Source organism: Manacus vitellinus, unplaced genomic scaffold (genome assembly GCF_001715985.3).
Source record: "Manacus vitellinus isolate BGI_N305 unplaced genomic scaffold, ASM171598v3 scaffold_2_pilon, whole genome shotgun sequence".
Lineage (NCBI taxonomy): Eukaryota > Metazoa > Chordata > Aves > Passeriformes > Pipridae > Manacus > Manacus vitellinus.
The window spans coordinates 15535365-15548745 of record NW_021940208.1 but is presented as its reverse complement, the minus strand read 5'-3'; the positions used below and the strand labels follow the sequence as shown (position 1 = coordinate 15548745).

General features: G+C 35.5%; 1 protein-coding gene across 1 annotated transcript in view; it reads right to left on the bottom strand.

Annotated features, from left to right (window-relative positions):
• Nucleotides 1-13381, bottom strand: part of NUP58 (nucleoporin 58) — a 37548-nt gene that overhangs the window by 11068 nt on the left and 13099 nt on the right. The window contains 7 exon segments of the mRNA XM_029960912.1: nt 5001-5202; nt 7427-7509; nt 9552-9670; nt 10313-10392; nt 11709-11883; nt 12637-12702; nt 13139-13163. Of these exon segments, the coding sequence (XP_029816772.1) occupies nt 5001-5202; nt 7427-7509; nt 9552-9670; nt 10313-10392; nt 11709-11883; nt 12637-12702; nt 13139-13163 (750 nt within the window).

The window sequence follows — 13381 nt, the reverse complement described above, 5'->3', positions numbered from 1 at the left end:
ATCCACACCTTTGCTCAAGATAGCATCTTCATTTTTGAACATACTTTACATACTGTATCTGTGAAAGTGATGACTTATTCAAATATTACTATAAAGCTCAGATGATTTTAGCCTTTTTCCTAAACCATTATCACACCTGGGCTACTTTCATTCAAACTTTCTCCATTTCTACTACAAAATTTCCCATTAGTAATATTTATACAGAATTTTAAAATGTAAATATTTCAAGCTTTTAAAATAATTTCAGTATTTGAATATCTAAATGGAAAATCATTTTGAATCAAGTGAAAGGCACTGTATATTGAAAAGTAACATTTTTTGCTAGGAACACAAAATTCTTATGTGATCCCAGCTGAATAACATCTGTATACTCAAAGTAGTGTTAAAACTAAATTTTAAGGGCAACTAAAGTTGTTAGCTTTCAGTCTCTGCTTAGCAGGGAATAGTTGGGAAACCCAAGCTATTTTTTTCAACTTAAAAAAAGTATATCAGGTGTTGCAATTACAAAATTTCACATAGATTTCAAACTAAAAGTTGTTTACATCCAGTTTAAATACTGATACGTCTACCTAGCAGCTCTTTAAAAATAAGAAAAAAATTGTTAACAATAAAAAAACAAACCCCCCTACACAAATCAGTAATCTAATAAAGTAAAAGAATTCAAAAACACATATCCAGTTCCTTCTCAAGTACACAGGTTTCTGTCTCAGTAGGAGGCACTGTTAGTGGAAGACCTTTTAAACAAATCACTACAGTCCTCCAGGCCAAGCTTTTTACCAAATGCAACATGCAGTAAAAACATTATACTAAAACACCTCAGATCATATAAAACAGGATCCTATTCCTTAGGGTAGCAAGCTTTTCACTGAGCAACAGCATATGATATTTGTTGATTTTGTACCATAATGTTCTGAAGGTATCATCACTACTTATAGTTCTTGTAAATAAACATAATCTTCACCAGCAAAAAACAAGCAAGATTCTTTGATGCCAAAAGCACTAGCAAAAAAAAAAAAAAATGGCACTTCTGGCTATTATAGGTACGAGACAAATTCTTTATAACAAGTATTCTAACATTTTAAAACTTGATATATTTTGCCCTGTAGAGCATTTCAGTTTAATGAATAGGACTCATTACAGAGAGTCCAGACAGGTCAGCCAGATTTCCTAGTGACATTCTGCAATTTTTAAATCACAGCTGGTCCAAAGAGTGAGCAAATTTAGTGTCACAACTTAGATCTGATTCTGACAAAGTAATACACTGGCTGATACTAACCTTGGTTAAAATTCAACCACACAATAAAATTTTTAAGTGCTATAAGGATTTCAGTATCATTTCCCATTAGCACTTGAATCTCATACTGAATCAAGTCAAAACGTGCTAACAGCTTGATCAAGCTTTGACTAACTCTGTACTTCACCAGCTAAGGAGAGAGTAACTAAGTTGTTGGGGGATATTGTATTTTAGAGGAGAAAAGGTGAGCTTGAAGAAAAGCCTTTCTTTAAAACAATTTAGTCTTACCCAAGAAAGATCAGTTTCAACCTCACACATTTACAGGTCTCACAGAATTAAAATCATAGAATGCTTGGAGTTGGAAGGGACTCACAAAGATCGAGTCCAGCTCTTAAGTGCATGGCCCATAAGGGGACTGAACCCACAACCTTGGCTTTATAAGCACCATGCTCTAACCGAGTTAAATAATGACTCAGTGCACTAGGATTTAATTTCCTCTAAAAATCTTACTGTAGTCCAATCAATAATAATAGGTAGATTAGCCACCATCACTTTAACTTCCATGCTGTTCAAGATTTCCCAGGGAAGGTGCAGGTGAGGCAGAGCTTAAAATTCCAGCTGCTATGGCACAAAAGCATAACCAGCCTCACTGCTATCAACAAAGCTGTGCTCGGACCAAAAACGCTAAACTAGAGAGAAAGGTTGTGTGCAGACAAAAGTTAAGCATAATTTTAATAACTCTAGCTTCAAAAAACTGCACAAAAATTGTGCTTCAATGTGCACACCACAGTCCTGGTGTCCTGATTATCCATCCCAGGTGCCCAGTGGAGTGCATCTTTGCTCCCTTTCTTCCATATGGCCAGGATCCACTGGCTTTATTTATTTCAATAGAAGCCAGACACATCTTGGCATACAGAGAGAACACAGGGTGCCTATCTACACCCAGGAACTGGCATTCCCTGATCCCACAGCTTAGATGTAGCTATTAAACTTTTGACTTCTGAAAGCAAATTTAAAATAAATTATTTTTTATCTTTTTCAGAGCAAGAACAGTAACTAACTCTAACTTCATCTTATGAAAGACTTAACCGTGTAAACAAATATTTTTTTAAAAAAAGACTAAGCATCCTGATTCCTCAATACTAGAGTACCATGTATTACATTTTAGTTAGAAACTTCAAAGGCCAGATTAATTTTTTTGTTTTATTCTTATCTTCAAGAACAGCAACAGCAGGTCAGGTATTACACAGACCCCCTGCCCCTTCTTTACATACACCTCATTTCACAGCCTTTTCTCTCAGAACCTTCTACTATCCCTCATCTACCCCACCCTTCAGGATTTAGGTCTTGCACAGAAATATGCACAATTTTAACTTGTAGAAGATAGTTTATCCAAATCATAACATAATACAAAATTAAAACATGAAGCATTTGCAGTTCTACTGCAGCAAATGGCCATCTGAAAACTCAAACAAGGAAAAGAAAAACTAAGGGAAAACTAAGATTCCTGCAAAACTGAAAGAACAGATTCTCCTCCTTTTCCACTAAAACTAAGACAAAAAGTGGTAGCCTTAATCTGAAACTGGGAGAAAGTCAAGCACTGAAATCAGTAATTTAGGAAAGCTATGAAATGCTCCCATCCAGCATGCTTTTAGGACTTCAAGACATCTCTGAAATAGTTTAGGCCTGACTAATTCTATTTTTGAACTAGAAGGAACTCAAAGTACCTTTTCTATTCATCTAACCCTACTTTTTAAGAGTTTTAAGTATTCTTGAAGTGCCACTTAAAACATCAATCTATCTCTATTTCTCCAGGTCTTCAAGTAAGCTGCATGGAGGGTAAAAGTATTCCAACTGAAAATGTAGTAAAAAAATATTGTCACCTACTTCTGTTGGTATGTTTGATGTAAGTTAATGGCCTTGCTCTATCTGCATCAATCTTGTAGTTGGCACATTTTCGGCTTTTGAAATACTCAGTTCAAACCAACCAAAAAAAAACCCCCCCCAAAAAAACCAAAAAACAAAAAACCCCAACACAAAAATCAAAAATCCAAACCAACCTACACACACTCCCATTTGCTCCTTTCACTATAATATGTTATAGTATAGTCACCTCAGTTCTATTGGTAAAGGTCAATTCTGCCTTTTTTCTTTTTTTTTTTTTTCCTTCCTCTCTTCACTCCTGTTCCTAAGAGAATATTCACAAAGTCGTGCCATAAGTGGCATAAGTTTACTGAAGTTATTAGCAGCTCCCTTGAATCTGGACTAGTAAGTCCAGGAACTTCAAACCCCTCACCTCAATTCATGAAAATGCAGGAATGACTTTTAAATGTGACATCCCAAGTGTATGTCTTTCATAAAGAACTAAGCCTGTAATGACTGTAAGAAGTATTTAAAAAAACCAAATATAAGACAAGGAAAAAGATCAAGAAAGGGTGAACTACTTTGGCAACATTAAGCTGCACAAGCCACAGTCCTATCTGTATTAAAAACCCTGAAATGTGACATTATCTCATGTTTTCTATTTAAAACCATACATTTTTGTAGACATCATTTCAACAAAATTTCCATGGATTAACATAGCAGCAACAAAAAGACTGTGGCCTGTGACTGAAATGTAGAAGAGAAGTATTTCATAAAGACTTTGTATTTTGTTGTGTTCAAAATATTTTGCCATATTTGTCATTTAAACCCATCTCCTTGCTGTTTAGAAGAGCCAGGGCTGGAAGCACATTGTATTTTCCTCTTAAGGAAAAAGCAAGGACAGTCTAATAATTTGTCAAACTTACGGTGATTGCTGCATAAGTTTTTAACTAGAATCATTCAAAATATAACTGTTGTTATAAGACAAGAGAAGGAGCTAATATGACTTTCAGTACACCTATGATAAACATTTTAGAAAATAAACAGTGGAATGAATGCTTTTCATAATTTGCTGACATAGACACATGTTCAAGTAAAATTAAATGGAATTTACCTCATTTCTGTTCAATGATGACATATTAAGTCAGTTCTCTACATTCTGGAATCCCTCTCAGAGAGGGTTGGTTAGTATAACAGTGTCAATTAAGGTGCCTTAAGTTATTTCCTTTGCCATACATATCCATTCTTCATTAGCAGTGGGTCATAGATTTCCTCTGTTTTGGTCTTCCTCTTACACGCATGCAGAACCACTGACCCACTCTACTTCCTCTACTACTTAGTCACAACAGCAGAATGGCCAGCAAAAACTGCTCCAACACCACACTGACAAAGGAGTTGGTTATAAAATAAGCCAGGCACCTGACTTCCTATTCTACAGATGTTTGCTGCACTATCCTTCCTGTTCTGCAGCATTTTTTATTTTACAGTTCAAAGTGCTATATAAAAATGCATTGTTAATTTTACATAGGAAAAAGATAGTATGCATTTAGATATTCTCTCCTCGCCAATTTAAAATAATTTACTATAACAATACAGTTTCTGGAAAGAGGCTATACTATGTGTATTCAGGGATGTTACTTAAGAGTGAAGACTCACATTCCAAGGGGTAAGTTAGAACAATACAGTAAATATCACTAATACAAGTAAATTCACAAGATTAAGTATCTGTTGTATAATTATTGCTAAGTCTACCCTGCATTTTTCTACTGGCTATGTATCAGTAACTTTGCTTATCACAACGTTTAGATTTTTAGTCTAACACACAGGAAGACTTCATAGAAAATTTTACACAAATTTACTATTGTGGTAACACTAATAATCTATAACTTGAATGCACTCAGACCTGTAGCAGGCTGTTGCTGCTGAGTAAGTGTTGCAGCCATCGCAACGGCTGCTGCATTTGGTATGTTGCTGAAAGGAGTCGGTCCAGTGGTAACACGTGGCGCGCTTTGCCACTTCTTAGCTTCTGTTCGTCTTGCCTCAAACACATCCATTGCATCTCCCAGAAAGCTTTTCCTGTAGCCAAGGTATTGGTCTTTGAGCATCTGAAGGGGGTGGGAGGAAATCATTTTAGTTCCATGAATCTGACATAAACCCTTAACTTAATAAGGAATAACATTTCCTAAAAAAAAAAACCAAAACCACAAAGCGACCCCACCCCCCCCAAAACCCCCACCAAACCAACAAACACCATCACCAAAACAAACAAGAAGGTCCCCCACAACCCAAAAACCCCTTGTTTGGCTATGAGCTAGAAAGAACTGGTTTGCATCAGATACAGCCAGAACAGGTTCCTTACTTAAATTTTGCAAAGCATTCAAGCATAATAGACTAACATACTAAATGGTATCCAAATCTTTCAAAGTTGGTGCTAATCAGGACAATTCAATTAGTATCACTGTACTAGCTGATCTAAGGCAAAATAAAGACACATTACTAGCTTATAAAAAAACAACCCTCTTTTCAGTGCAACCCTTTCTTCATGGAGTCTGCTTTTGCTCACCTATCACCTTCACCTGTCTTTCCTTCCTTTCACTTTAGCATTTCTTTCTTAGCACAAAGCTAAAGAAACTACCAGTATTTTAGAATTCACTCTTGTTTCTGATGCATTTCATTATTGATATTACACAGTCCAAATGCAATAGATCATTCTGCCTTGGGGTAAGAAGTAGTCCAAGCCTGTTGTCTTGTGCCCCCCCCTCCACTTGCCTATGCCCTTTCCCTCCTCAAAACCCCACCACCTTCTGTGGCAATACCAGCAAGGCCTGTTCATCATGAGCAATTTCTACCTGTCACAGATGAGGAAACTAGGGATATCTTAGGTAACATAAAAAGTATAAATAGCTTTAACTAAATAACTGATAGAATGACTTTCATCTTACAACAGAAAATCTTTAAATGCAATATACTTATTAAAGACCAACAGATTCAATTTCATGGAAGGCATACTACTTTCTGTATTCCTGGCCAAAGGTATGCTTGTTTCCTAGAAAAGGAGTTTACAGTCCAAAAATTCTGACTCAGGATTTGAACAGCTGTTTCTTAAACTGAAGAAAGGTCTTTCCTATTCAGTCACACTGGCAAGGTACTGAAGATACTATTGGTTATACTTGCATACTAATCAACAATAACTCAGCACAAAGACCACTGCATGAGTTCAGGCTACACAGACATCTCGGAAGTGAACAGTCCTGAAGATATTCGGGACACTTTTTGTGTAATTCTGCTAAAAATATGGAGTATTTTACATATTCCATACCTGTTACCAAAACAGAGTTAACCAAGAGCAGCACAAATATCTGATGGCAGGTGGCTGTAAACCAGTGAGTATCTATGCTGACAGAAGCAATGCCATCAAAGCAATCTAGATCATACAAGATCCTCAGTATTCCTGAGCTTTATTTAGGAAAAGTAAAAAGTTTCAGATGTTTAGAGAACTAACAATACTTTGCAGAAGAAACTTAGAGAAGGAAATAAGATTTAAGATATCTATTTCCATTAAGGAAGTCACTTAGCAGAAACAAACACTTGTACTCCTCTCCAAGTTGGTTTGTTTTGTTTTTTGTAACCAAAAAGGGTTCTGACATTTTCAAAAAAATTATGGATTGTAGAACAGTGACATTTTGTCAACATCTCCAGAACTGTAAATGGGAAAAATCAAGCCAGAGTCCATGATGGAAAAAAAACCGACCTAACTAGGACCTTTGATACATAAGCATTTTTTTCACAGTAGTCTTTTTTCCTTCTATACATACAACTTACCATGAAATCCAGGTTCAAAGAAATTAAACTAGCCAGAATACAATTTTAACCTCAATTCTTTGATATGCTAAAAAATCTTATATATGGAAACTTACTTTTTTTTCTCCTATTACCTATTTGATCAAGAGCAGATTTAAATCATCTTTGTTTGAGATCAAGAGGTCATTAGGCAAAAATCAAAATATAAAAGCATGAAATCAAAGACATTTCAAAAACTGATCAACAGTTATAAGGAAAGGAGTTAAATGAAAAACATTTTGTTACCCAAGTGATTGTGGTCAGTTGCTGTCATTACTACCAGTAAATACTTCAAATTAGACTTCAGTTTTGAACAAAAGTTACTTTTTTAATCAAAGCACTTCTCTAGGACAGTTTGAAAATTTTTAGAAGCAGTGAAATTAACAGAAGGGGGAAAAAAAGAAAAAAGAAAACCTAAAGATATATTTTCAAAAAACAACTCCTTGCGTCCTTTCACTAAATACACAGGAACACGTGAAAACAACATACCTTTACATTTTCATGGATTGATTGAAGTTGTGCAGCTAAAGCTACAAATGTTTGATAGATTTTCTGCATAGCCATAGACAAATCTGTAAGAGGCATGTAAAAGGCTGGTAAGTGACAATCTCATTACCAGAAGATTTATTTATACTAAATTAAGAAGCTCACCCAAAACCCACAGAGCACAAGCATGTGAACAAGTTAATGTCTATAAGAAATACAGGATTACAGCAATTGGGTGACACAAGGCTTCAAACTTTATTTTGAAAAGTACTCTTTTCTCAGATTTATTTTTATATATACAGTAAATAGTTACCTATGATTCTATCATCTGCAAAGCTAAAAAATAATATTTAAACTAACTTTATCCAATTACAAAAGAACATTTTCACCTCATCAGCTTTTACCTATATACATTTAAATGAAATTTTCTTGCATTTGTATATATTTTCCACTCTTTCTGACTTAAAGCACCATTAAGTGTTCAGTTGATTTTGTCAGAGACAGCAGTAGAACGGAAGATTTATTTACATTTAAAAGACATAATTTTAACAAGCATCATGGGAACTCTTAATCTAGCTCAACCCACAAGCACATCATAAACAAAGAGAAAGAACAGGGAGCTTCTTGCTCACAAAAGTCTTGTATTTAGGATATCCCACGTCCTACAAAGATATGAAAGTATTTTCAGGGCATTGACCCAACTAACATAAAATTTTAGTATTAAAAGGGAAATCTCAAAGATTTTGACAAAATGAGGCATCTGCTGACAAAAAAATGCTTTTCTCAAAGAAGCAACGTACAAAAGTGGAGGACAGAAGAGTGCTGAAGCGGTCTTTTATTGTAAAAAGATCAGCTGCATTTCCTCTGAAGGATGCATATAACCGACTGAAATGCAAATAATAGCTATCAAGTTCTTGAAGATGCATGGTCTAGCAATGATTCTTGAACTGAAAATGTCTGCCTGTCCATAGGGGAAATTCTCCATTATAAAATCAAAAAACTGTGGAATTAGCGTCATGCCACCCTGCAGGGTTGTGAAGGCAGTGGTGTCTAGGAAGACTGGCCACAAGTTTCCAAAGACTCTGGAGGCAATTTATTGATACTGAATACTAGAGACTTCAAAGTTTTCAGGACATTCTGAGTCATGGAGTCCTGCATGGCAAACTACATTTTTCCTGTATGGTAAAGGCTACATATGCAATACAGTGTTGACATCATTTGTTGACAGTATGCTCATACTGGCACAACAGATTAAGCCTTGTCCACACAAGCAAGGAACCTTTAGATTCTAGCAGAAACTGCTGAAAAACCTTAGGAAAATCTGTGAAGGCATCCCTCTCATACTCTTGATGAACAAGAAGGCCACACAGAAAAAGAGAGGACCCTCAGGATTCAGCAGATTTTCTACTCTGGAAGCTAGGTCTACACAGTCCTCTTTCTTTTTGACATATAAGGTCCATAGTTTATGTTCCATTCTGTGATGGCAAGATTTTCAAATATCATTTAGCACAGAAAGACATGCACTTGAAATCACTGCTTATTGCAGGACCTGTATCTAAAATGGCCCAAAAGATAAAACTGTCTATGATCACAGGAATGGTAACCAAACAGTAGAAGACTACTGTCCAGAGGTCAGTATTCTTTAACCAGAAAGGTGTTCTCAAGATTGAATGACGTGGCAGCAAACAAGAGTAAATTTTCTTAGTCAATCAGAGCTGAAGGCAATACCAACAGGCTCCAAACTAAGGAAAAGTTCCCATTTTGATCTGGAGCTGGCAGAGGAAGCACTCCTATTTGCCTGGTCAGACAGCCCAGTGCAAGATAGAAGGTGCCAGACATCACCTAGATGCTGGAGGGAGATGTGGATGTCAAAACAAACCAAGCTTACAAATCACACCTCAGAAACTGGATCCATCTTCAAAAGCTCAAGAACCTTTATGAATTTAACCTTTAATTTCAAATTCTTACATTGAAGAACTAAGGAATACATCTGAACACTAATTTCTGTACATTAAATGAGAAAAGCCAACAATAACAAGAGAGGAGAGAGATTAATTACTAAGTTTATGTTAAAGGTATAAGTTTGCTTAATTCTTCGTGTATGAAAGATTAAAACTGAAATGCTTACCTTGTGGAGTTATGTGTGAATTATTTGCTTGAGTAGCAAGATGATTTTCCAGTTCTTCTATTTGTTGCCTGTATTGCTGCAGCTGTACTTCAAACTGTTCGACCAAGATTCTGAAGTAGCTAGATGAGTAAATCAAAGAAATTGTATAATTATACTTCATTATTTTGCCAATACTTTTTATCTGATCTGTATTAGCTGCCAATTTTCATTCAATTCATTGCAGTGTTATGTTCTGTGACATTATTGACATCACTTTACTACTGGAAGTCTAAGACACTGAGATAAATTAAATGCAGAAAGAAAACACTGATTCTATGAAGCACTCCATGCTACAAGAAGCAGAAAAAAATTGTAATAAGTTCACAGAATCACAGAATGGTTAGGTTGAACTAGATGACCTTGAAAGGTCCCTTCCAAATCCTCTCCCATAAGCATGGATATCTTCAATGAGATCAGGTTGCTCAGAGTTCTGTACAATCTGATCTTGAATGTTTTCAAGGATGAAGCATTCACCACCTCTTTGGGTAACTTTTTCCAGTATTTTACCACCCTCATCGTAAAAGTTTTTCCTTATATCTAGTCTGAATCTACCCTCTTCAATTTAAAATCATTACCCCTTGTTTTAATAGGTCCCCTAAAAAGTCTGTCCCTGTCTTTTCTACAAGCCCCTTTTAAGTACTGAAAGGCTGCAAAAGGTCTCCTCATTTCTTCTCTTCTTCAAGCTGTATCATTGTCTATTTTTACAAATAACAGCAACTCACTCTGCTGGGGCTGTATTTTCGTGCTGAAGACCAGGAGGAGTTTTCTGAGTTCGTAATGCTATTTCTGCATTCTTTAGCTCCTAAATAAATAGGGAAAATTAATAAAATATAAGGTTCTGTATGAAGTGTTCAAAAAGAAAAATAGCTAGGACTCTACTATTCGTTCACATAAAGTATTTTCTTCATATATTTATGTTAAAATCGTGATAGAATCTGACCAGAATTTCTCCAAAGAACAGACTGCTAGAAAGTTGGAGAATTGCAAATACTAACAGAAGTTTGGGGAAGGAAAAAAAGATAGCACATACTGAAAGCACTTTAAGCACTCAAAAGTTGAGAAAATATTACACTAAGCTGTCAGAGATTAGATCCTTCTATTGTACTTCAGAAATATTGTTATAATTACTGAGGACTAGAGGGGGGAAAAAAGGAACATTCAAGTGCAAGGAACCTAAAAGACACACCTAAAAGAGAAGAAACAGAGCAAGAAGGATTATTTTATCTTTTTTAAAAAAATATTAACTAGTTTAGAAAAATACTTCTCTATGGAAATGATCATGTTATGCATGATAATTACAGCATACACTTCTGTTTAATATTTCTAATAACTCTACCATTAAGAATTTCTCAGTGCCTGGTTCTGTGATTATACTCAACTGCATCACATACAGAAATACGAGAATATAATTAACAAGTTTTTGTTTTCACAGAAAACTGTTGGCAAGGCACAACTAGAGAATAAAATACAGAAAAAACATCAGCGTTTTTACTTTAAAATAAAATATTACTTATTTGTATAGCAATACTTGACATGCTAGATGAAATAAAAAGTGGTACAGAACTTCACCTGAAAAGCATTTGCATCAAAACTCAAGCTCAAACTGTCTGCAAAGCTAAGATGCAGACTGGTGGACAGAGTTGTGACTCAAGTTCACTAAATGAAAATTAGTGCTAATTATGATATTTTGGTTCCTGAAATATTATAGGGTGTTTTTTTGTTTGGTCATTTATTTTCAAAGTCATCAGAAGAACATATACTTGCATTTTTGCTGCTCTGGAGTTCAGCGTGTTGTTACAAATGTGTCTTCACTAGCAGCTGAATATATTACTGACACCGAACTAAAGCGGGCACACATTCCCTTCTGTTGCCTCTGCTAGGTAGGAATGCTTTCCTGAATAAAAGTCACTTTTACTGCTGTTGTACTTATCTCAAAATACTGACTTCACAGATTTCAGTCTCCCCCGGTAACTTCAAATAGATCAGAAGTGATTCAATTTTTCATTTTACAACTGTTTTAGTTTGGATGCATGTGTTTACTGATAAAGAAGGCTAGTTATCCTCCATGAAACAATCAACATACAAACTCTACATAACAAAATTTATATTCATTTATACCTGTGCAGTTTCAACTTTCAGCTTGTCAATATTAAGAGTGTTTCTCTGTAATCCACTGGCAACTACAGACAGAAGCTGTTTCAAAGCTTTAATATCTTCTTGTACTTTAAGCATTGCTTTAGAGGACATTCTACTAATTTCTTCCTGAACTTGCTTTTGTTCTTTCACAAATTTCCTGGGGAAGGTAAAAAGAGGGGGGTGAAGAAGAAATAAACATAACATATTGAATCTGAAGTACCCAACTGTTTACCTCTTGGTCACATTACTTAAACAGCTACTGTTTTTTTCAAAACCAAGTACTGAACAGTAAAATTACTGTATGGCACAGTACTATCTTAACTCCTAGCATGCTAATACTGTAAAAGTACAAAACAGAAACGAAAACAAACCCCGCCCCCAAACCCTTAACTTCAAATAGCAAGTGTTTAAACATGTTATGCTGAATGACAAAGATATTTTTAATGCTATATATATGTAGTAATATATAGCATCTATATAAAAGCAATTACTATTTTGAACTCACAAATACAGTGACATGCAGCCAAGTCTACAACGCATTCCCTCCCTGCCCGAGGGAAGGCTCTTTTGCAGTTCTCTACTCCATATGGGAGCCACAATACACATGCAATATGGACATAAGGTTCAATACTAACTATACATGTGCAACAAGCTTAATACTCCTAGAGAGAGATGGCTAAGATTCTAAGGGCATATTGTTGGGCAGGCCCATTTGCATAAATGCATGAAAAAGAGAGATTGAAAAAAAGCCAGACTAAGACTTCAGCTATAGAATTACCCATCTACTCTGTTCTCAAAGTTGACCTGTCAAAAGGCCTTGGGCTCCATGCAGCCTCCCGTAGGGTGTTCCTGACAGAGCATCAACAGTACTTCAGCTAATCAATTATCACAAATAAAAACCACTACTTACTGTAGATTTTCTACATCTTGACAGATTACTGGAGGTAGATTTTCATCCTTCAGTGCTTTGTTATCTCTATGAGAGACAATGAATGTTTAGATGGCGTTTTCATATTGCCAAACATTTTTGCATAACTACCAAATATCACTAAATCATTCAATTGAGTGATTAGTTCTGCACCCACTGCACAAATGTTGCAGCTAGGAATGATTAGGATTAATGCACACTACTGATACTAAGCCAGGGTCCAAGCTTGCGGTGTAATCATTATACACATTTGCAGAAACCATTTTTCAGAGCAGATGATCAGCCTACAGCAGCTGCCAAATAAGCATTTAAAGGAAGAATTGCCACACTTAAAATGACAAACCAACACTACTAAATTGCTCATACTGCAAATGTTGGTTATATACATCTACTCTTTTTTCAATATCAAATCAGTAGAAAAGCTAAAATTGTTTTTAGTTGTTTTCTAATAAGACATGGACTGCAAAGAAAATCTGACACTTACTCTGGTCTTGTTCCTGTTTTATCACCTAGAAAAATAAAAACTGTAGGTCAGAAATAAAGCTTCGAAGAACAAACAAAACAACCTTAATAAGATTTTAGGGAAGAACTAATGACTACATCTGCTTGGTTTCTCTTGATAAGCAGAACAGATTAGACTAGCCATAAAAGAAAGATTTAATTTACACCCCCTTCACAGATAACTGTCTTTTCACAACCAATGCTTCAACAGTTGAGGTGCTAATTT